The sequence below is a fragment of the Vulpes vulpes genome, chromosome 11, assembly GCF_048418805.1.
Source record: "Vulpes vulpes isolate BD-2025 chromosome 11, VulVul3, whole genome shotgun sequence".
NCBI classification, from domain to species: domain Eukaryota; kingdom Metazoa; phylum Chordata; class Mammalia; order Carnivora; family Canidae; genus Vulpes; species Vulpes vulpes.
This window is the reverse complement of record NC_132790.1, coordinates 83,986,030-84,010,582: the sequence shown is the minus strand read 5'-3', so window position 1 is coordinate 84,010,582 and position 24,553 is coordinate 83,986,030. Positions and strand designations below refer to the sequence as shown.

General features: G+C 40.6%; 1 protein-coding gene across 1 annotated transcript in view; it reads right to left on the bottom strand.

Moving 5' to 3' along the window:
• Nucleotides 1-21,983, bottom strand: part of IL20RB (interleukin 20 receptor subunit beta) — a 37,475-nt gene extending 15,492 nt beyond the window's left edge. The window contains exons 1-3 of the mRNA XM_026015535.2: nt 21,745-21,983; nt 5,049-5,175; nt 3,292-3,482 (exon numbers count right to left, since the gene is read on the bottom strand). Of these exons, the coding sequence (XP_025871320.1) occupies nt 3,292-3,482; nt 5,049-5,175; nt 21,745-21,859 (433 nt within the window). The 5' untranslated portion in view covers nt 21,860-21,983. The remainder of the gene's footprint in view (nt 1-3,291; nt 3,483-5,048; nt 5,176-21,744) is intronic.
• Nucleotides 21,984-24,553: the final 2,570 nt, after the last annotated feature.

Sequence of the window (24,553 nt, the reverse complement as noted above, 5' to 3'; positions counted from 1 at the left end):
TAACTGAGCCTCAGAGAAGCTACGTGACTTGTCACACAGTTAATGGCCAGAATTTGAGCCCATGTCTTTCCACATTTCTAGCCTCTGCTGGTGGGGTATTAGCCTCCCTATGAGTGGACCTCAAATCCAGCTATCCATGAGAACAACCTGAGGAAATCGTAAACTCCCAGGAACAGAACGCACATAGATCACTTAAATCAAAAAAAAAAAAAAAAAAAAAAAATCACTTAAATCAGACTCTCTGTGGATAGGCCCTGGACACATGGCTCTAAATCTCCGCCGTGACTGGAATGTGTCATCAAGGTTAAGAACCTCCGCTCTCAGGCAGCCCAAGTGGCTCAGCGGTTTAGCTTAGGGCATGATCCTGGTTACCTGGGATTGAGTCCCACGTTGGGCTCCCTGCATGGGGCCTGCTTCTCCTTCTGCCTGTGTCTCTGCCTCTCTCTCTCTCTCTCTCTCTCTCTCTCTCTCTCTCTCTGTGTGTGTCTCTCATGAATAAATAAGTAAAATCTTTTAAAAAAAAGAACCTCTGCTCTCAACAAGGTGTCCCCTTAGGAGTAGGGGAACCTTTTCAGAAGAGCCTTAAAACAAGATTTTTCACATGCCTGGGGAGAAGTTGGGATGGCCTTTTTCAAAGGCAAACAAACAGATTTAATGTCCCTTTAAGAGTGACAATTCCATCCTCACTCTGTAGCTTACTCTACCTCCACAGGGATCACATGGGATGACATCTTTTACCTTCTGGTGCAGGTACAGAGGCTCCTTCCTGTTCCTCAGCTTCTCCAGCAGTAAGATCCTTTCCTGTTTATACTGGTCTTCTCAAGCACAAGTTGTTATTGCGCACCCCTGCCCATGTAGTTTTATAAGCACTTGACCTCCATCTGACCTGTACCTTCCTTTCCAACAATAGCTGCCAGTCCTTAGCAATGGTCTTGGCTGGAGCCCCAGGCTCTTAGATGCTGAAGAGAGGTAGTTCTGGGTCTTGCTTGGGCACTGCACCCTCCAGTGTCCCTCAGTCTCCTCCAGTGCCTCACACTGGATCACACTGAGTCTGCTGTATCCTCTCAGTGCCTGGGGAAAGAGTCCTGGGCAGAGAAACTCACATTTTGCACCAAAATTCTTATTGGTGTCCCATTCTGGTGGTCCCATTCTTGCCCCCACCTCTTCCGTACTCTGCTCTCTGGCTCTAAGCTCTAAGCATCCCTTGGGCAACAATAATATAACACTTACCAATAGCTGAGTGCTATGATAGGATGGCACTGCCCTGACTATTTACATATTTCATCTTATATAGTCCCCGTCACTCCCAGCCAGGCAAACTGTTGCCGTTTCTGCGGGTGAGGAGGCAGGCAGGGTGTCAGCTATCAATGGCTGAGCTGGGATTTGAATCATACCTGACTCTAGAGGGCCAAATTCCCCTTCAAATCTGTCTTAACCTTCCTCAGCCCCTTCCAGCTTGGGCCCCCTGATCTTCTAAATCCTCCTGATTTCTACTCAATCTTATACACTCCTCAGTAACCTTTGACTTATCCTATTGCTATAGATGCTGCCCTAAACCTTCTTTTGTCCTTACTCACAGCAGAGGATCTTCTGCTACATCAAGAAAGCAGAATTCACCAAAGGCCTTTCCCCTGCCTTTCCCATAGCTACAGCCTGGTCACATTATTGCCTTTGCCTGTTCTCAGGGGAGGAGCTGCCTTGCTCCTTCCCCGCCCCTCCACTCAATCCTTCACCTAGCAGCCTCATCACCATCCCAAATATTCCATGAAGCCATTTTCCCAAGGACCCATTTAGGGCCCTCCTTCAGGCTATCAGCAGCTCTTTTCCCTTCCAGGGCACTACCTGCCTGGCCACCTATGGGTGCCCTTCCCTCTATTCACTTTTTAAACCCCAAGGCTTCCAGGATCCTGTCCTGGGTTCTCTTTGTCCTCATATCTTGTCCCTGGACAATCTCATTTGCTCCCAAGCCTTTAACTATTAATTCTGGGGTGCCTGGGTGGCTCAGCTGGTTAAGTGTCTGCCTTCGGCTCAGGTCATGATCCCAGGGTCCTGGGATGGAGCCCGGAACCTGGCTCCTTGCTCGACGGGGAGCCTGTTCCTCCTTCTCCCTCTGCCTGTTGCTCCCCCTGCTTGTGCTCTCTCTCCTCTCTGTCAAATAAATAAATAAAATATTTAAGAAAAAATTTTGTGTTGTGCCTGAACTTGGCCTGTCTGAGCCCAAGGGCCTGATTTCTAGCTGCCAATCAGATATCTGTAGCATGCTATCTTGTAGGAGCCTCCATCTCAAAGAGCCCAAAGCCAGGAGTGTCTCCTGTTCCTCCTGGGTTCTCTGCCTTGGATGATGTTCTCATCAACCCCAACTGGAAGCTGGACACCGTCATTGTCTCTCCCCACTTCATCTTCCAATAACTCAAGCTCTGTCCTTTCTAACTCAGCCATGTCTCTGGAATGTGCCCTCTCCTTCCTGTCCCCTCACTCACTCCTGGGATCAAGACCAATTTTGGCTCAGCTGGAGTGACAACCCCCCTTCTCACTCTTCCCCTGCCCTGCAGACTTGTCCTACTTCAGTTCACTTTCCACACAGCATTCAGAGTAATTAGTGTATAAGATAGACCTGGCCTACACCCTCTCTTCATCCATGACTCCCCTCTGCTGATTTCAACAGGTTTCATGGAAAGCCCTTTACCATGTGACCAGCCTTTGCTCCTGCTGTTTTCCAAACAAACACACCCTTTTTACACACTGGCCATTGTTTGCACTCTGCCATATTTGGCCACCCATCTGGATTTTTGCCATACTTTTTTCTCAATCATTTTCCGGTACTATCACTATAGAAAAGTTATTTATTTCCCAGTTACTGTTTCTGGTAAGTCTGATAAATCTATAGATCCTATTGCACAAAGAAGCTGCGTATGCAGGGAACAAATATCAGGTTAATGAGGCACTAGATGGGAAGCAATGTAAGATTTATTGAGGTGCTATCTAGACAGAAAGAAGCAATCCCAGCTCCATGTCCTCACTTCAGAACAGCTCTCCTTCCATGTTCCCCACCATCTGCAGACCCTGATGGAGACAGCCAGGAATGAGTTTGAAAGTCTCTTTCAGAATGAGAGGGCATGTGCGAAGTAGTTGGTAATTTTTGAAATGGGCCAGTTAGGACTGTTTTTGTTCATGGTGCTCTGGCTTTTCAAGTCTAGTTTGATGCTAACAAGAATCCTGAAAGTCTCAGTGAATGTGGTTCCTGAAGGTGAGGCCAATGGAAGTAGGGGAGTAAGGAGAGAAGTGCCTTACTTGAGTTTCGATTAAAGGGATGCTGCAGAGTGCTCCAGGCTGAGGTCTGTGAGCCTAAGGTGGCCCTGACATGGAGGTTGTATGGCACGGTGGCAGTGATGTCATCAGTGATGTCACATGCAGGACCTTCAGTGGGTGAGCACCAGCTGCTGGGAATCCAGATGTGGCTCATGTACAGGCTTTCATACTCCCTGGCCAAGGAGAGGAGGGCACAGTGTCATTCCAGCCCCTTTAACCCAGGCACAATGACAGGTGCAAGTAACTGCCTCATTCACCTACTTTGGGTCAGCAAAACAAGCATTTTCTCCACACTCCAGTTCCTTCACTCTATTTCCTCACCAACCATCCATTCTTTCTTAGTCCTTTTATCACTAAACAAGGGAAATGGAGGTGTAAACCCCAGTCTGTCCTGGCCTCTCCATCTCTACAGCAACCCCCCTCCCAGTCTCAGTTGCTGTCATCCCTGACCTTGCTGTGGTCTCCTGATTGATCTTCCAGCTTCCACTTCTGCTGTCCTTCAAACCATTCATCACTCAACAGATTGTGACATTTCTCTTCTTAATGGCTTCCAAAGTACTCAGAATGGAATCCAAACACTTCCCTGTGGTCTGTAAGACTCTCTGGCCTTCTCTCTCACTCTGTCCCTAAACATGATATTCCCTCTACACTGGCCTTCTTTTCACTCTTCCCACATCCTGAGCTCTTGTTACCTTAGGATCTTTGATTACCTGTTCACTGTGTCTCAAAAGTTGTATCCCGCTATTCACATTGGTTGGCTCCTCCTATCCTTCAGATGGCAGCTTAAACATCACCTGCTCAGAAAGACCTCCCCTGACCACCTAATTAAAAGGCACCTCAGAGTCTACTCTCTATGGCATCAGCCTTTCAGGTATCCTCCTAGCACAGAATACTATCTAAAGTCACCTAGAGCAGTGCTGCCCAATAGAACATGTTCTATATCAGTGTTGTTCATTATGGTAGTCACTAGCCATATATGGCTATCAAGAACTTGATTTGTGACTAGTATGACTGAAAAACAGACACTTTAGTGTAATTTTAATTAATTTCAATTTAAATACTTATCTGTGTCTAGTGCTACCACAATGGACAATGTAGACCCAGTATATTTATTTATTTACCTTTTTACTGTCTGTCTCCTCTTCTAAATATGTTTCCCATATCTAGAAACCCTGTCAACTGTACCCCAAGCCTAGAAGAATGTCTACACACATAAGTGCTCAGTTTGTATTTACTGTTAATGAAACAGACTGAGTGCCTTCTATGTCCCTGTCCCTCCTCAACAACTCTCAGAACCTGGACACGTGGAGAAAAGCAGACCTGCTTGACTCCAGGTCCAGCTGACCTTTAGGGTCATGATTTATTTTGGCTCCTGTGGGCATGCCCAGAGTCAGGAAAACTGAGGTCTCCTCTCACCTCCAAAGGATATGCATCTCCAATGATTAATCCACCTTAGATCAGAGCCAAATACATTTCTTAAGATTTACTTTAGTATTGGACAGTTGGCTCATTGTTGAAAAGAAGCTCTACCAAAATGTGTTTATATACACTTACATACCCAGACAGTTCACTGTCAAATCCACAGGTCTATTTCCTTTGCTTCTTCAACTGTCCTGATGTCCATGGGAAATAATCTATCCCTGGGCTCACAAAGTCTCCTTAAGCTTTGGAATGAAGACTCTACCTCCAGGAATCAAATACTCATTAAAGGAAGAAAAATTAGAAACAAAAAAACTCACCCCTGGTACTCAACAAAATAGTATATTATTTCTCCAGGCACAATCACTGGGCTCCATGTCAAGAGATGCTTCATGTTGGTTGATTGTACAGAGAGGTTCTGAGGGGCAGGCAGGACAGCCACTCCATCTGGGATTGAGGCATTTAGACGGGCTGACATTTGGACTCGTATCAGAGGAATGTCACAGCTTCAAATTAGTTTCTAATGAAAGGCCTTACGTGTTAATGAACCAGAAACAATTCTAATGTCATCATACTTGTGTTGACGCTAAATTTTTGCTGCCATAATTGTAATTCTGCCTTTCATGATAAATGGCATATTAACATTAATAATAATAATAATGGCTAGTATTGTGAGTACTCACTATGTTCTATCTAGGCCATGTGTTAGATTATTACCTGATTATCTCATGTAATCCTCATGATCATACTGGGATGTACAGACCATTGGTTTCTCCGTTGTACAAATGAGAAAACTGAAGCACATTATTTACAGCTTTTATGTCTGATCTACCTAGATGTAGGCCTTGACTCTGCCACTTGCTAACCATGTGACCAAACCCATGCAGACCCCTGCCACTTTCTCCTCCTGCTTTGCCATCATCAGGTGCCAAAACATATTCCTTCACATCCCCCAAGAAGCCAAATGGGGTATCAGCTCCCTGCTGGGAAGTGCAGGCTTAGGCCTGCTGTGGAAGGAATACAATCCCAAAGGGCACCAAGCCAAGTTAGAGATTCCACCCCAGGCAGACCGCAGACCCCTGAGCCAGTTGGGATCCAAGTAACTCCCACATAGGTGTGTGTGGTGTGCCCAGAGTGTGCACACAGTGGGTCCGTGGTTTTCATGCAGAATCAAAGAGACCTGTGAAACTGAACCTATACTAAGGAGATGGGCAGTCCTGGGGCTCATCTTTGCATGCAGCCCGGGGTGCAGCCTGGATCTTCTTCTATGGTCCTTCTCCTCCCACTTTTACACACTTCTGTTTTAATGCCTAACACCTGCCTCCTTTGCTGTTACAACTGCAGTGATAACATCGGTAGCACAGTGGGGGAGGAACTGGGGCCCTCACCCAGAGCCTTTTCATCTCTGTGCCTGTCTCCAGATTGGCACCTGTTGTTCGTTATCAAGCCTTGTGACCACAAGGGGATGAGGGGCTGCTGGGGATATCCCGCCTATGCCCTTCCTTCTCTGATGTAGAACCCTGGTGATCTATGTCCATCTCATTCACAGTATCCCCAGCCAGCCCTGCAAGGAAACACCTGGGTTACCCACAGGGAAGCTTCCTGTCTGCCTCACTCAACTTTGTAATCACCCAAAGGATGAAAAGGAAAAGAGCCAGATGCAGGGGGGATGGCTCAGGGGAGTGGGGCATGATCCTCTCCAACATCTTTTCTCTGGTAAAGTATACAACACATTTCTATGGTTAGAAATGTGGGTATTACATAGCTATGTAAATATACAACTATAATTAGTAATTTTTTAAATCTTAAGAATGAAATCTTCAGGCCCAGATGGTTTCATTGAAGAATGCCACCAAATATTAAAAAAAAAAAAAAATTAACACCAATTTTATACAATCTCTTCAAAAAAATAGAAGAGAAAAATTCTCCAACTTATCTTATGAAGCCAATATTACCCTGAAATCATAATCAGACAAAGATAGTACATATTTTTAAAACAAAAACAAAATCCAACAAAATAATATATCTCATGCACTTAGATGCAAAAATCTTCAACAAAATGCTAGCAATCCAAATTCAATAATATATAAAGAAGATCATACACCACGACCAAGTAGGATTTATTCCAGGTGCAAGGTTAGTTCAACATTTGAAAATCAATTAATGCAATCCACCATATCAATAAATGAAAAAAAAATCAGTCATATCAACTGACACAGAAAAAGTACCTATAAAATCTAACACTCATTCTTAATGTAAAAAAGAAAACATCTCTCTTCAAGTTAAGAACAGCAGGTAGTTATCTCATTTTGATAAAAAACCATTTACAAAAACCCTAGAGCCAGTATCTTAATGACAAAAGACTAAATGCTTTCCCCCTAAAACCAGGAACAAGGCAAGGATGTTCACTCTCACCACTTTTATTCAACATAGTACTGCAAGTCCTAGCAACTGCCATAAGGCAAACAAAAGAAGTAAAAGGCATTACAGATTGGATGAAGTAATGAAACTTGTGTCTGCAGGTGACATGATAGGGTATACAGAAAATCACATGAAATTGGGGCAATTGGCTGACTCAGTCAGCAGATCATGCAACTCTCAATCTCAGGATTGTGAGTTTGAGCCCCACATTGGGTGTAGAGAATACTTAAAAAATTCAAATCTTTAAAAAAGAAAGAAAGAAAATCCCATTGAATCTACAAAAAACCAAATCAAACAAAAACCTCCTAAAACTAATAAATGAGTTCAGCAAGTTCATAGCATACAAGAGAAACAAAAAAAAGTGTACTTCTACATATTAGCAATGAACACTTATATACCAAAATTTAAAATACTATTTACAATCACTGAAAAAAAAATTCTTAGGCATAAACCTAGCAAAACACATCTAGGATTTATATGGTGAAAACTCTACAGTGCTAGTAAAAGATTTCAAAGGAAATCTAAAAAAATGGAGATACATACTGAGTTAATGCATTGGACAATTCAACATAATTAAAATGGTAATTTTCCCCAAATTGGTATACAGATTTAATGTAATTCCTATCAAAGCCCATCAAGGGTTTTTTTATAGATATAGACAAGTTTTTTCTAAAATATATAAGAAAAAGTAAAGGAACTAGAATAACTAAGACAACTTTGAAAAATAACAAAATGAGAGGAATAAATTACCCAATTTCAAGACTTATAGTAATTGGGAAAAACTAAAAAGACTAAACTAAAAAGACACAGATTAACGAAACAGAATAGAGATCCCAGAAATAGACCCACACAAATATGTTCAACTGATTTTTGACTAAGGTACAAAAGCAATTCAGTAGAGGAAGGGATAGCTTTTCAACAAACAATACTAGAGCAATAGGACATCCGCAAGACAATAACAATAAATCTCAGCCTAAATTCCTCACTCAAAGTAGATCATAGACTTAATGTAAAATTCTAAGACTTTTAAGAAAAAAACATTTAAAAAATCTTCAGGTCTAAGCAAAGAGTAAACACCAAAAGCAAGATTCATAAAAAGAAAAGTTTATAATTGAGGGGATCCCTCGGTGGCTCAGCAGTTTGGAGTCTGCCTTCAGCCCAGGGCATGATCCTGGAGTCCCGGGATCAAGTCCCATGTCGGGCTCCCTGCATGGAGCCTGCTTCTCCCTCTGCCTATGTCTCTGCCTCTCTGTGTGTGTCTATCATGAATAAATAAATAAAATCTTTAATAAAAAAAAGAAAAGTTTATAATTGAACATCATCAAAATTAACCCTTTGCTCTGCTAAAGAACCTATTTAAAAAAGAGAAGACAAGCTACAGAATGGGAGAAAATATTTGCAAGCTGTGTATCTTCACAAAGGACTCATGTCTAGAACGTATAAAGAACTCTCAAAATTCAATAGTATAAAAGCAGAATTAGAAAATAGGCAAAAGACATGAAGAGACATTTCACTGAAGAGCACATACAGATGGCAAAAAAGTACATGAACAGATGTTTAACATCATTAGCTATTAGGAAAACGCAAATTAAAACCACAATAAAATAGCACTACACAGCTATCAGAATGGCTAAAATCTTTAAAAACAACAAAACCAAATCCTGGTGAGGATGCAGAGAAACTAAATCATTCATACATCGCAGGCAGGAATGTAAAATGGTATTAGCCACTCTAGAAAATATATTTGCAGTTTCATGTAAAACTAAACTTGTAATTACTATATAACCCAGCAATTTCACTCTTGGGCATTTATCCCAAAGAAATGAAAACTTATATCACAAAAGATCTGCACATGAATATCCACAGACAAACTGGAATCAGCCCATATGTCCTTCAAGAATTAAATGGTTAAGGATACCACCTCACACTAGTGAGAATGGCTAAAATTAATAAGACAAGAAACAACAAATACTGGAGACGATGTGGAGTAAGGAGAACCCTCTTGCACTGTTGGTGGGAATGCAAACTGGTACAGCCACTCTAGAAAACAGTGCAGAAGTTCCTCAAGAAGTTAAAAATAGAGCTACCTTATGACCCAGCGATTGCACTACTGGGTATTTACCCCCAAAGATACTGATGTAGTGAAACATTAGAACACCTGCACCCCAATATTCATAGCAGCAAAGTCCACAATAACCAAATTGTTGAAGGAGCCATGACGTCCTTCAACAAATGAATGGATAAAGAAGATGTGATATATATATATATATATATATATATATATATATATATATATACAATGGAGTATTACTCAGCGATCAGAAAGGACAAATACCTAACATTTGCCTCGATGTGGATGAAACTGGAGGGTATTATGCTGAGTGAAATACATCAGTCAGAAAAAGAGCAATCATCATATGGTTTCATTCATATGTGGGATATAAGAAATAGTGAAAGGGACCATAAGGGAAGGGGGGGAAATTCAGTGGGGAAAAATTAGAGAAGAAGACAAACCATGAGAGACTCCTAATCGTGAAACAAACAAAGGATTGCAGAAGGGGAGTAGGGTGGGGGGGATGGGGTGACTGGGTGACAGGCACTAAGGAGGGCACTTGATGGGATGAGCACTGGGCATTATACTATATGTTGGCAAATTGAATTTAATTTTTTTTTTTTAAAGAGCTAAATGCTTAAACAAACTATGCTATATCCACCCATGGAATACTATTCAGCAATAAAAAGGAACAAACTAATGATACACAAAATAATTTAGGAAATCTCAGGGAACTTTGCTGACTGAAAAAAGTCAATCCCAAAAAGTTACATATTATATGATTCTATTTATATAACATTTTTGAAATGATAAAAGTTTGCAAATGGAGAACAGATTAGTGATTGCTAGGGGTTAGAAACAGAAGGGAAGGGAGGGAGTAAGAGGAAGGAGGTATAGTTATAAAAGGCAATAGGAGGTATCATTGTGATGTTGGGATAGTTCAGTATCTTGACTGTGGTAAAAATACACAAAGATACACACATTTGTGCACATGCACATACATACACAAATGAGTACAAGTAAATCTGGAGAAATCAGAATAAGATGGGATTGTATCAATGATGTCAAAATTCTGGTTGTGATATTGTGCTATCCTTCTGCAAAATGCCACTTGAGGGGAACCTGGAATCCCTGTATTATTTCTTATAATTGCATGTGAATCTAGAATTTCCTCAACAAATTTTCAGTTAAAAAAATACAACTATGAGGGATCCCTGGGTGGCGCAGCGGTTTAGCGCCTGCCTTTGGCCCAGCGCGCCATCCTGGAGACCCCGGATCGAATCCCACGTCGGGCTCCCGGTGCATGGAGCCTGCTTCTCCCTCTGCCTATGTCTCTGCTTCTCTCTCTCTCTCTCTCTCTCTCTCTCTCTATCATAAATAAAAAAAAAAAAAAAACTATGATGTCATCATACCTAAAAAATATAGCATTAATTCTGATTATCTGAATGATGGGATACATTTTATTTTTATGATAATGGGATACATTTTATTTTTATGATAGTCACAGAGAGAGAGAGAGGCAGAGACAAAGACAGAGGGAGAGGGAGAAGCAGGCTCCATGCACCGGGAGCCCGACGCGGGACTCGATCCGGAGTCTCCAGGATCGCGCCCTGGGCCAAAGGCAGGCGCCAAACCGCTGCGCCACCCAGGAATCCCAGTGGGATACATTTTAAAAGATCATGATGAGGACGCCTGGGTGGCTCAGTCGTGGAGCATCTGTCTTTGGCCCAGGGAGTGATCCCGAGTCCTGAGATCGAGTACCACACTGGGCTTCCTGCATGGAGCCGACTTCTCCCTCTGCCTGTGTCTCTGCCTCTCTCTGTGTCTCTCATTAATAAATAAATAAAATATTTTAAAAAATAGAATAAATTAAAGATCATGATGAGATAAACTCAGTATGAAAATGAACCTAGGAAAAATGTAAAGTTCTACAATTAGATCTAGTCAATTAAATCAGTGAAAGAGACCTGTTTAGGGAGGGTGATTTGATGATTAGGGCACTCAGGATTTAAGCAACACACCCTGAGGTTGAATTACTGGGTATATCTTTCTTCATGAGGGGGCACCTAGGCAGGAAAACAGCAAAAGATGTCCCAACCTTTAAGTGGCTCCATTATGTTAGTGCAATAATTTGCACTTGTGTGAATCCCTTCTACTTGTGAATTTCCAAATCTAACTTGATTATGAACACAAAACACTCAGTGTCATTACTGTATCAAGATGAAAACTGCTGCTTCTTGGGGCACCTGGGCAGCTCTATCAGTTAAGCATCTGCCTTCAACTCTTGATCCCGGATTCCAGGGATCAAGCCCAGAGTCAGGCTTCCTGCTCAGTGGGGAGTCTGCTTGCCCCTACTCCTACCCCATCCTCTCCCTTCCCCCTATCTCCTCCCTTCTCCCTATCCTCTCTCCAACTCCTCCCCTCCCCCTTGCTTGTGGGCTCTCTCTCTCTCTCTCAAACAAATAAATAGATAAAATCTTAAAAGAAAAAACTACTGCTTTTTTCTGAGCCCTAAAGGCAACATCCTTAATATCCTGTTATTTCTATAGTGTATTCTAAATTTCATCTTTGTTTTACTCATGTTTATGTAGCACATATACACTGGGTATGAGATGGAAAAACAATAATGCCCATGAACTACTGATGCCATTTAAAAGAGTTACCTAGGAAGTATCATGGCACTGCATGAGGAAGGATTTGTTTTCTGCTAGGACACAAAATAGGATATAGGAAATGACTCTATGAAATGGGAACTCAAGCTGGTAGTGACTCTTTCTACTGTCAAAGGGTTAAAAAAATCCTGTCCCACTGTTACAGAATGCTGACACTGGACTTGAGAAGACAAAGAGAGAAAAAAAAAACACAAAACTTGGTTATCCACACAGCATTCTCATTAACAAGAAGTGTCATCAATCAGCCAGGAGCAATGTGTATTGAAGTCTCTGAAGAAACCAGTTAATAAAGACTCTACCTGATGTAAATTGGCAAATGCAAAAATGAAGAATACAACTGATCCTTGAACAAGGGGTTGAACTCTGCAGATCCACTTACCCACAGATCTTTTTTTTTTTTTTTTATAAATACAGTACTATAAATGTGTTATCTCTTCCTTATGATTTTCTTTTGTTTTTTAAGATTTTTATTTATTTATTTATTTATTTATTTATTTATTTATTTATTCATGAGAGACACAGAGAGAGAGGCAGAGAGAGAGGCAAAGGAAGAAGCAGACTCCCCATGGGGAGCCTGATGCAGGACTCAATCCCAGAACCGCAGGATCACGACCTAAGCCAAAGGCAGATGCTCAACCACTGAGCCACCCAGGTGGCCTTCCATTTGATTTTCTTAACATTTTCTTTTCTGTAGCTTACTTTATTAAAACAATAGAGTATAATATATATAGCATACAAATTATGTTAATGATAATGTTTGGTAAGACTTCTGGTCAATAGGGGATCCCTGGGTGGCTCAGCGGTTTGGCGCCTGTCTTTGGCCCAGGGCGCGATCCTGGAGTTCTGGGATTGAGCCCACGTCGGGCCCCGGCAAGGAGCCTGCTTCTCCTTCCTTTGCCTCTTTCTCTCTCTCTGTGTGTCTATTATAAATAAATAAATCTTAAAAAAAAAAAAGACTTCTGGTCAATAGTAGCCTATTAGTAATTAAATTTTGGAAGAGTCAAAAGTTATATGGGGGCTGGGGCGCCTGGGTGGCTCATTGGTTAAGCATTAGACTCCTGATTTGGGCTTAGATCATGATCTCAGGGTGGTGAGATCAAGCCCTTCACGCTCAGCAGGGAGTCTGCTTCTCTCATCTCTGCTTCTACCCCCTCTCATGCTCTCTTTCTAAAATAAATAAAGTGTTTTTAAACAAAATCTAAAAAAATGAAAAGTTTTACTGGGTTTTCTACTGCATTGGGACTGGTGTGTTGTTTAATGCTCAACTGTACAGTCAAGGGGCCAGAGGCGAGTAAATTTGAGGTGTGGACAGGAAAGACAGATTAGCCACAGTGAGGAGGGTGCAAAATCTGAAAGAATTGTATCTTCAGCCATGTTGGATGAGGGTTCTCACCATAGTTGGGGAGAGATGCTGAAACTCCCTGTATCATCTTTTGATTCCTTGTAAATATTTATGCTTTTATTTCTATAGAAAATTTATTGTTCTCATTCTAGCAGTCTCACTCAAGTATCTTAAGAAAGACCACTGGGTGGAGCCTCTTTGGTGATGTTTCCAATAGAGTCTTGAGCCTGGTGACCATGACCTGACTATTAAGATTCAGAATGGGCAAAACTAAGCAACATATTTTGCACAGAGCTTCATTCACAATGCTGATCCCTCTCTCTCTCTCTCTCTCTCTCTCAGCCTATTAAGTGTTCTATTGCTTTTGTAACAAATTACTACAAATTTAGCATCTTGTAAAACAACACAGACTTATTATATTGCAGTTCTGTAGATCAGAAGTCTCCAGGGGCCTGTGAGTTGGCAGGACTGCATTTGTTCTAGAAGCTTCAGTGGAGAATCTGTTTCTTTGCCATTCCAGCTTCTAGAGGCTGCCTACATTCTGCTCAAGGCTCCCTTTCTCCATCTTCAAAATCAACAATGGTTAATTAAGTCCCTTTCATGCTTCAAATTTCTCCTGCCTTCTCTTCTGTCTTCCCATCTCTCTCTCTCACTGAATCCAGAAAAGATTCTCAGTTTTTAAGGAATCTTGTATTGGGCCTATCCTAAAAATCCAGGATCATCTCCCAATCTCAAGGTCCCACACATAATATTAATCACATCTTTAAATTCCTTTTTTCCAGTGTTGCCTGGGTGACTCAGTGGGTTAGGCATCTGCCTTCAGCTCAGGTCACGATCTCAGGGTCCTGGGATCGAGACCCACATCAGGCTCCCTGTTCAGCGGGTCCTCCTTTTCCCTTACCCTCTATGCACCACCACCGCCATCCTCCTCAACCCACCACAGCTTGTGCTCTCTTTCTCAATAAAGTTCCTTTTTCCATTGAAGGTAACATATCACAGGTTCCAGTAATTAGAACATGTATATCTTTGGAGGACCTTTTTTTTTTTTTTTTTTTTTTTTTTGCCTACATCATGGGGCTTGCCCTATAAAGGATATAGGCATAATAAACTGATACTATGCTCTAAAATTCCTCCCTCAAATTTAGTCAATTATTGTAAGAGAATTACTTTGTATGTGACAAGAAGAAGAAAAGACCAATGCTGAGCTAGGACATGGCTAAGCAGGCTGCTGGCATCACTTGCTGCTTGAGTAACTAGTGCCTATATCCCAGCTTCAAAAGGTATGTAAATAAATTCATGCCTCAGGAAAGTGATAAATTACTTCATCTATCACTTTGGATCTTCTATCACTGTGGATCATCTTTGGATCAGCAGCATCACATTACACAAAGACTTACAAGAAATGCAAAGTCTCAGGTTGCCTGGGTGGCACAGTGCACAAACCAACCTCACTCTTAGTTTCAGCTAAGGTCATGATCTCAGGGTTGTGAGATCAAGCCCTGTGCCCAGCCCCAAGTCGAGCTCCATGCTCAGCGGGGAGTCTGCTTCTCTCCCTTTCCCTCTGCCCCTCTCATCCTCTCAATTAAATAAATCTTAAAGAGAAAAGAAAAGAAATACAGGCAGCAACCAATGTCTTACTGAACCAGAATCTACATTTAACAAGATCCTCAGGTAATTCACCTGCACATTAAAGTTTGAGAAACATGGGTCTAGGGGTCATTCTTAATCTTGGCTGCCCATTACAATCACTAAGGAAATGGTTTTGTTTGTTTGTTAAATTTTATTTTTTTAAAGCCTTTATTTATTTATTTTGAGAGAGAGTAAGCAGGGTGAGGGACAGAGGCAGAGAGAAAATCTCAAGAAGACCCCACACTGAGTGTGGAGCTCCATGAGTGGCTCAATCCCAGGACCCCAAGATCATGACCAGAGGTAAAATTAAGAGTCGGTTGCTTAATAGACTGAGCCACCCAGGTGCCCCTGTTAGGATTAATTTTAAAATAATTTCAGATTTAGGGGCACCTAGGTGGCTCAGTTGGTTGGGCATCTGGCTCTTGATTTCAACTCAGGTCATGATCTCTGTGTAGTGGCATGGAGCCCCATAATGGGCTCCCTGCTCAGCGGAGGAGTCTGCTTAAAGATTCTTTCCCTCTGCCCCTCCCCCCACTCACTCATGTGTGTTTTCTCTCTCTCATAAATAATTCTTAAAAAAGAATAATTTCAGGATGACTGGGTGGCTCAGTGGTTGAGTGTCTGCCTTCTGCTCAGAGCATGATCCGAGGGTCCTGGGATTGAGTCTTGCATCAGGCTCCGTGCAGGGAGCCTGCTTCTCCCTCTGCCTAGGTCTCTGTCTCTGTGTCTCTCGTGAATAAATGAATAAAATCTTTAAAAAAATAACTTCAGACTTGGAGTTGTAAAAATAGTACAGAGAGCTCCCATAGCCCTCTACTTTAGCCTTCCATATGTACATAATCATAGTATAACTATGAAAATTAAGATAATAACATTGGTACAATATCATTAATGAAGCTTTGGCCTTTATTGAAATGTGGCCAATTTTCCCCCCACATCCTTTCTTTTTTCCCAGGTACTAACCCAGGATCCCACATTTAGTTACCATATCTAGTCTCTTCCAATCTGTTCTGTCTTTATGATCTTATCTTTTTTTAAGAGTACTAGCCAGTTATTTTGTATAATATTCCTCAGTTTGAGTTTATCTGATGTTTTCCCATAATTTCACTGGGGCAATACATTTTTGGCATGTATTCACAGGGAGTACATGATGTTAGTGTCTTATTTCCAGTGATGTTAAACTTGGTCACTTGGTTAAGGGTTAATTTTTTTTTTTTTTTTTTTTTTTTTTTTTAGTGATTGTACTGATTTTATTACTTTTACTAAGCCATTTATCTTCCTCACACTCAATGCAAAGAAATAAAACAATATAAAGAAAAATATGTCCTCATTATTATTCACAATAAAAAGGGTCTGCTTCATTCTGCAGGCCTGGGCATATTATATAATAGGTAGCACTTAATGGCTCAAGTGGATCAAAGTATCATTTTGATTCTGATCCAATGAATAGAATCTCATGCATATCTGTGACTGGACTAACTCCATGGGAGCTGTGATGTAATGAACCGTTTCTGTGGTCTTTACTATAAAGGTACCATTTTCCCCTTTATAATCTTTTTTAAAAGATTTTTTATTTATTTATGAGAGACAGCAAGAGTGAGCAAGCACAAGCTGGGAGAGGGGCAGAAAATGAAGGAGAAGCAGGCTCCCCACTGAACAGGGAGCCCACTGAGCAGGGACCCCACCAAGGGGTTTGATCCCAGGACCCCAGGATCATGACCTGAGCTGAAGGCAGACACTCAACCAACTGAGCCACCAGGTGCTCCCCCTCTCTGTAATTAATAAATAACCTAGGACATACTTTGACACCATGTGAATATTCTGCTTCTCAAACTTTCATCCATTAATTTTAGCACTTACTAGTTGCTATTATTTGCAACAATTATTGCTGTGATATTCTAATTAACAGTGATTTTCCGTTTATTAATTGGAATTCTGCAAGGAAGAGCTGTTCCTTCACCATTCATTCATTCATTCATTCATTTAACTATTTATATTAGTATGGAGTCATGAATATTTATTTTAATCTATTGCTACTTTGTTACTTAAATTATTCCAACTCTGGCCATTGGGAGCTCCTTCAGATTGGTTCTTGTCTCCTTTTTTACTTACTCCCACTTCTCACTCTCTTTTTTCATGTTATTTTTATTTTTGTAATAATTTTAGATTTACGAATAAACTGCAGACAAGTTTCTACATATCCTTCACCCAGCTTCCTCTAATACTAACATCTTACATTATTTGTGTTTGTATTTGTCAAAACTAAGAAACCAACATTGGTATGTTACCATTAACTAAACTCTACACTTATTTGAATTTTGTCTGTTTTCCCATCAATGTTCTTTTTTCCAATCCAGGATCCAATCCAGGATACTCATTTCATTTAGGACTCCATCCTTCTTTGAGTACTTTCTTACTTACACAAATGCTTTAGACTTGTATAATTACTCTGCCCAGTTCTGGAATACACAACTTCTGGAGCCCCGCTAGGGAGTTTTGAAAAATTCCAATGTCCAGGAAACACCCTAGATTAATTAAATCAGAATCTCAGGCCATGAAATCCAGGTATTTATAGCTTTAAGAGCTTCCCAGGTGATTGCAATGTGATTTGAGACTGAGTACCACTAATGCAGACCTTCCCTCTCATTGCCAAAGAATAGTTGAAACTATAAATTCCCAAATGCCAAAGACTTAAATGTATTTCCCGGAAGGCTCTTATGTTCTCTGAAGACAAGGGACTCCAATTTGTTCTTCTATAATCAGCATCTAGCCCAGAACCTAATACATGGAAGATACCAGAAATGTCAAATGAATGAAAACTAAGTGAACCAGGCCTTGGCTCCCTTAGTGAAATTAGCCTCAGCTTGATTTCCTTTTTCCTAATCCCCTATCTTACATCAGATCTTTTTGCTGCTAAGAAAAGGCTGCCCACCCCAAAGCCCTTGGGCAAAATTTCCAGACAGAAATCCTCGTATTTCCTCCCTAGAATGATGCCTTGCTGGCTTCCTCTCTCTGGGTCTACTGTCAGCTCCCCTCATTTGGGTCCCTTTCTGCCACTTTTCCAACAGCCCTTATAGCAAGCAAATGCTCAGAAAAGGTAGCACCATCTTCTTTATTCCCTTTACTTCATCTGTCTTCCCTTTTCCTAGGCTTCAGTGTCTCAGCTTCTTCTGCAGAGAGGTACAGAGGGCATAGGCTCTGGAACCAGCCAAACCAGAATCAAATCCCAATTTTCTCACTTACTAGATGTATATACTTGGGCAAATTACTGAACTTCTCTGAATCTCTGTTTCATGGTATGTATAAAATGAGGATAATACCACTACTTTGCAGGATTGATGTAAGAAGTCAAGAGAACATTTTTGCTAATTTAGAGCAGTGTGAGCTCAGAAATGGCCACCGTGATTGTTGTTGCTGTTATTGTCATTGTTGCTGTTGGTAGTAGTAGTGGTGGTGGTGGTAGTAGTAGTAGCAGCAGTAGCAGCAGTGGGAATGGTGGTGGTAGTAGTAGTAGTAGTAGTAGTAGTAGTAGTAGTAGTATGATCAGTTTCGTGAATCACACACTATTATTTGGAAGAGACAGGGCAAGGCAAATGAATTCTATAAAAGTGAGCAAGAACTTCTACCCATCTATCCAGAGATCTCAAGTAACTAATAGAAGTTCGTTTAGAATTTGCAGAATTAATTGCAATTACCTACACCATCCAGAGGAAGTGGTCAAACTTGCATAAAAGCAACCTCAGCTAAAACAATGATTTTCTGACAACACTATCTGTTTATGTAACATACAGATAATAATAATTAACATAGGGGGTGGCACACAGTGATGTTTTCAGAATGGTTTTGTTTGCATCATCTCATTTAATTAAAATACCTCCCAATCTCAAGGAGGCTTTTTTTTTTTTTTCCATTTTACTCATGAGGAAAATGAAGTTATATGATATAGTCAATGAGCTAGCAAGTGATGGAGTCAAAACCCACACAGGACTCTCTGGCTCTGACATCCTTGTTGTTTCCACTACTGGTCTGTTTTTGTTTTTTTCTGTATGTTTATAGGTGGCAGAAGAATACACTCACTTCCAGGTCTTTTGAAACTAGTTTTCAGAAAAGGCTTGAAAGATTGGACTGCCTAACTGAAGAAAATACTGAATTTAAAAATGGGTGAAAGGAGTCAAAAGGTACACATTTCCAGTTTTAAGTGTGATAGGTAAGTCCTGGGGAATGTAATGTATAGCATGGTGACTATAGTTAATAACACTGTATTGCATATTTAAAAGTCATCACAAGAAAAAAATGTGTAACTCTCATCAGCTAGATTCCAATACCTGACATTTACTGCCCATATGCTTATGCTCACTAACCTTTGTCTTATATTTTTCCTTAAGCTCTCTTTCTGGCTTACCTCTTTTTTTTTTTTTTTTTTTTTTTCTGGCTTACCTCTTAATTCAGGCAAACGAAAACCAAAATTATTCCCAGATCATGGTGACCGCCCTGACAACACCTCCCATTGCCCCAGACCACCCAGACAATTTGAACTAAATGCCAGGCTAGCTAGGGGCAGTCCAGGTGGCTCAGGGGTTTAGTGCCACCTTCGGCCCAGGGCCTGAGCCTGGAGACCTGGGATCGAGTCCCATGTCGGGCTCCCTGCATGGAGCCTGCTTCTCCCTCTGCCTGGGTCTCCGCCTCTCGAGATCTCTCTCTCTCTCTCTCTCTCTCTCTCTCTGTGTGTCTCTCATGAATAAATAAATAAAAATCTTTTAAAAAAATGAAATAAATGCCAGGCTAGTGCTTGCACAGACGGACCAATGAGTGACTTCTGGAATGACGGGCAATTACCTTTACCTCATTATAATACTAAAATCTCCTCCTAAGGAGGAGCACAAGCCTCATTTACATAACATACAATGTGTGCCTAGGCATGCTGCCTTAAGGCATATATATGTGACCCTATGCCCACCTCTACATACTATAACAGAGCTTCCCTATCTAAAATATTCATCCTAACTCTAAATAAAAGGAACCTATCCACCCTCAGGGAGTTACCACTTTGGAAGCCATTCTCTGTGACCTCCTCATTTGCTGCAAATAAAAGTTTTCTTTGTGCAACAAATTAACGTGGTATACAGTTTCTGTCTCATCAAGGAGCCAACTCACATTGATTCAGTTACTTAACTATGTATGGTGATGGACGTTAACTACATTTATTATGGTTGTCATTTTGCAATATATATAAATACCAAATCGTTATGGTGTATACCTGAAAGTTATATAATGCTATATGTCGATTATACTTCAATAAAGGGAAAAGAATCTAGGAAAAAAGTGCTGAGCATTTCCCTTCTCAATTGGCCTCCCCATCTTCTCCCTCTGGCTTAATGGGGGCATGTTTTTCTGGCAACTTGTTCCATCAACTAATCACTCAGTTAACTAACCAAATAACTAACATGATTAGCCTATGCTGGGAGCTGTGAGGACACCAGAAAAGATGTCTAGGCCCATCCCTCAGAGCAGTGTAGGAAATAGAAGCAATCCACTTAAGCAGAGTATGTGAGGTCAAGGGTGAAAGGAGAGAGAAGGCTGGGGAGAAATCTGAAGAAGGGAATGATGATGGGAGCATAGGCTTCAGATGGGGAAAGGAACTGGAGATGGTGCTTCTGGTGGGAAATAACAATCATAAAAGCTGGGAGGAGGAAATGAGGGCATTACAAGCCAATTGTGAAGACAGCAGCTACCTGTGGTTTGTCTTTGTTGTCAAAGAACAGTGAGAAATAGAGTTGAGACCTGAATATGCTGGGTCATGAAACAAACAGCAGACTTGAACACCATGTGCTAAGTAAGCATTTGGGAGCTGCAAAGGTTTTTCAGCTAGGAAAGGACACCATGAATTTGATGTTAAAGCCAATTCTAAACATTTGCAAATCACTTTAGACTAATTTGTTGCCTGACTTAAACTAAAACAATTAGTTCTCAGTGGAATGAAAGAAAGAAAGAAAGAAAGAAAGAAAGAAAGAAAGAAAGAAAGAAAGAAAAAAAAAGAAAGAAATAAAGAAAGAAAGAAAGAAAGAAAGAAAGAAAGAAAGAAAGAAAGAAAAAAAGAAAGAAAGAAGAGGAAAGGAAGAAAGAAAGAAAGAAGAAAGAAAGAAAGAAAAGAAAGAAAGAAAGAAAAGAAAAGAAAAAGAAAGAACTCAAGGTTCCCACCAACACTGCAAAGTGTCAGTATTTTGGAGCATTAAAATTAGAAATTTCTCTTAAAGGTGTTTGGCATGAAGAAACATCAAAACTAAGGAAGCTTCAATTTTGGAACAACAAAGCATGTAGGTACAAGCAGCCAGGAGTGAAGCAGAGAAAATTATGTAATCTTACTGATAGGGAAAATGCCCCAAACCACACTTTCAAAAATGCTATGGAGTACCTAACTGCTTCTTTTTCTGCAGTGACCAGGAGAAAGCCATTTTAATAAGTCTTATACCCAATATTAAGGTTGCAAATTAAGCTTTTTTATTCATGTATATTTTCTCAGAATCTTTATTTTACAGTTAACATCTACAGTTAACATCTCGGAGGCACACACAGAATGCCTGAGATAACCATGTGGTGCCTTTTAAAATCAGATGAGAAAAATAATAAAATGCATGGAGCTCTGCTAACCTTTAGACTATTTGTTTTGATATTTTATCTTTCCAGATTGTTCTGTGATCATTAGGAAAGAGATTTCCAAACAGAATGCAGGCTTGCTTTGTGACGTGGGGATGAAGGTTTAGGAGGTGAGAAACCTTTTTAAAAACAGACATAAGATGTTCTACGCATCTATTGCAACTCCAAACTCTGCTAAAGTATTTTTCACCTTCTTAACCTATGTTTGAATCCAAGCTATTGGCTATACTCTAATCCATACTTACCTATGAGTAAACATGGAATCAAGGCGTAGAAAAACCACATGATAGGACTTGTCAAGATTTCTTCTAGAACCACAGAGAGGGTCTGTGTTTGGCGACTCAGCTCAACCTGGAACATTGTTTCCCTCCAGAATGACGCATTCTGTCCATATCAGCCATTCTTACTTCAGAATGCAGATGCTGGAGCTGGGGTCTGAGTTGCCGTGAAGACTGAGACTGAATTGTTTGAGAAAGACAAGCCAGCCCAGACAGCTCAGAAGGGGCGGGCTGTGCAGCTCCCTCCTTTCTGTCCAAACCCAGATATTGCATCAGAGGGAGTGGCATAGGAGAGTTCCAGAGAAAAGGTAACTAACTCTGAGGAGCTTGAGAATCTTCCTAGGAGAGATATTTGACCACAGGCTCTGCTCTGTGGGGGGGACCCTGGATGTCCCTAGAGGCCTCACTGGTGGTGAGCAAGCAAGATTTTACCTTCTCAAATTTTACCTATCCTCTTCTAAGTCTCCATCTTGTGAGTTCATTCAAGCTGGGTACTTACTAGCTCCTTTTGGTACATACTCCAGAAAAAGTAAAGAAGTTAAAAAAAAATTTAATATCTTTCAAAAAGTCAGAAGGTGAAGAATTTAGCTTTATATTTGCTTATATTTCCAAAAAAGAAAACCTGGAAGGAGATATAGAAACTAACAAAATTGGTTATGTTGGGGCAGAGAGAGTGAGAATTGGGAAGATGGAGGAGGAAAATTGGGACCAAGACTCCTTGAAATATATCTTTGTTCAGGGGCTTTTTTGAAATTTTTTTATTTTGGTAAAATACACATAAAATTTATCTTCTTAACCATTTAAAATTATTTTTACATTTAAATTCAATTTAATGAAGATACACTGTATTATTGATTTCAGAAATAGAATTTAGTGATTCATCAGTTGCATATGACACTCAGGGCTCATTACTTCAAGTGCCCTCCCTAATACCCATCACCCAGTTACCACATCCCCCCACTCATCTTCTCTCCAGTAAACCTTAGTTTGTTTACTAGAGTTAAAAGTCTCTTATGGTTTGCTTCCCTCTCTGTTTTCATCTTATTTTATTTCTCTTTCCCTTACCCTATGTTCATCTGTTTTGTTTCTTAAATTCCACATAAGAGTGAAATCATAAGGTATTTGTCTTTATGACTGACTTCCTTCTTAACCTTTTTTAAATGTACAGTTCAGTGGTATTAATACATTTAAATTGTTGTGCAACCATCACCACCATCCGTCCCTATAAATCTTTTCATCTTGTAAAACTGGAACTCCATACCAATTAAACAATTCCCCCCATTGTCTCCTCCCCATAGCTCCTGGTAACCACCATTATACTTTATGCCTTTATGCTTTTGACTACACTGAATATCTTATATTACTACACTTATATCAATGGAATCATGCAATTACTTGGCTTTCTGTGACTGATTTATTTCACTTAGCATAATGTCCTCAAGGTTCACCATGCTGTAGCATATTGCAGAATTTCCTTCTTTTCTAAAGCTAAATAATATTCCATTGTATGTACATACCACATTTTGCTTATCCATTCATTCATCTATCAATGAACATTTGAGTTGCTTCCACTTTTTAGCTAATATAAATAATGCTGCTATGAATATAGGTGTAAAAACATCTTGAGACCTTGCTTTCAATTCTTTTGGGTGCTATATATCTTTTTGCACTGTTTGGTGTAAGCATTAGTGGAATGCATGAATGGGAGAACATGGGTTTTAGGGGGCCACAGATTTTGGCTTTAGTTTCAGAAATTATTTGCATTATAACCTTGGAAAAAGTAATCATTCATTCATTCATTCATTCATTCACTAAGGGCCTACTGTATACTAGAATCTGGGAATTCAATAGCTCCTGCCCTAAACCAAGAACTTCTCAACTAGTGGAGAAGTTAGGTATGGGAATAATCATAAATCAGTACTGAGGATAAAGTGACAGAAAGATCCACAAGGGAATATAGGAGCATTAAGGAGAAATATCTAACCTAGCCTCAGGGATTAGGGAAGGCTCCCTGGAAGAGGTGACTTTTAAGCTGTTAAATGCTGAAAAAAAATTAGCCAGGCATGGTGTACTTAGGAAATCACAAGAAATTTTATTCAACTGGAGAGCAAGGTTGAGTGGCAAGAAATGAAGCTCTAAGGCAGGCAGAACCAGGATTCCAGATAGCTTGGAATACTTTGCTGAGGACGTTAGACTTTATCCTGAGAGCAATGAAGGTCAAAGGAGGGGTTAAAAGCTCAAATCTGATATTATTCCCTGCATTGGTGCTTTCAAAAGTTTATGATTCGAATGGAGAAAACAGTGGAAAGAGCTAAACTGGAGGCAGGAGGGTAAGGAATAAACTATTGGTAAGTGAGGTAAGAGATATTGTTGGCTTCCATGAGGTTTTCCCAGGTCGGTAGAGAGAAGTGACTGAATTCAAAAGATGAAGGAGGCAGAACCCACAGCACTTAGAGTGGATTAGGAGGGTGGAGGAAGAGGAAAACATGACTTTCAGGTTCTTGGTTTGAGTAACTGGGTGGACTGTAGCGCCTCAATCAAAATAATGGAAAGGAGGAGGGAGAGGTGGGGTCAGGCTAGGCAGGGTTGGGGGTGGTATGGAAAAAGGTTGCGTGTGTTCACCTTGATACACTTCAATTTGAGATGGTTATGTGGGCAGCAGCTGTCTCTAGTATGTTTCTAATATGTATCTTTGTCTCAAATCTATGGATGTCAAATTATGACACCATTTCCCCTACCTTCAGCATTCCAGTAGTAGCAGAGACCAGGAAGTGGG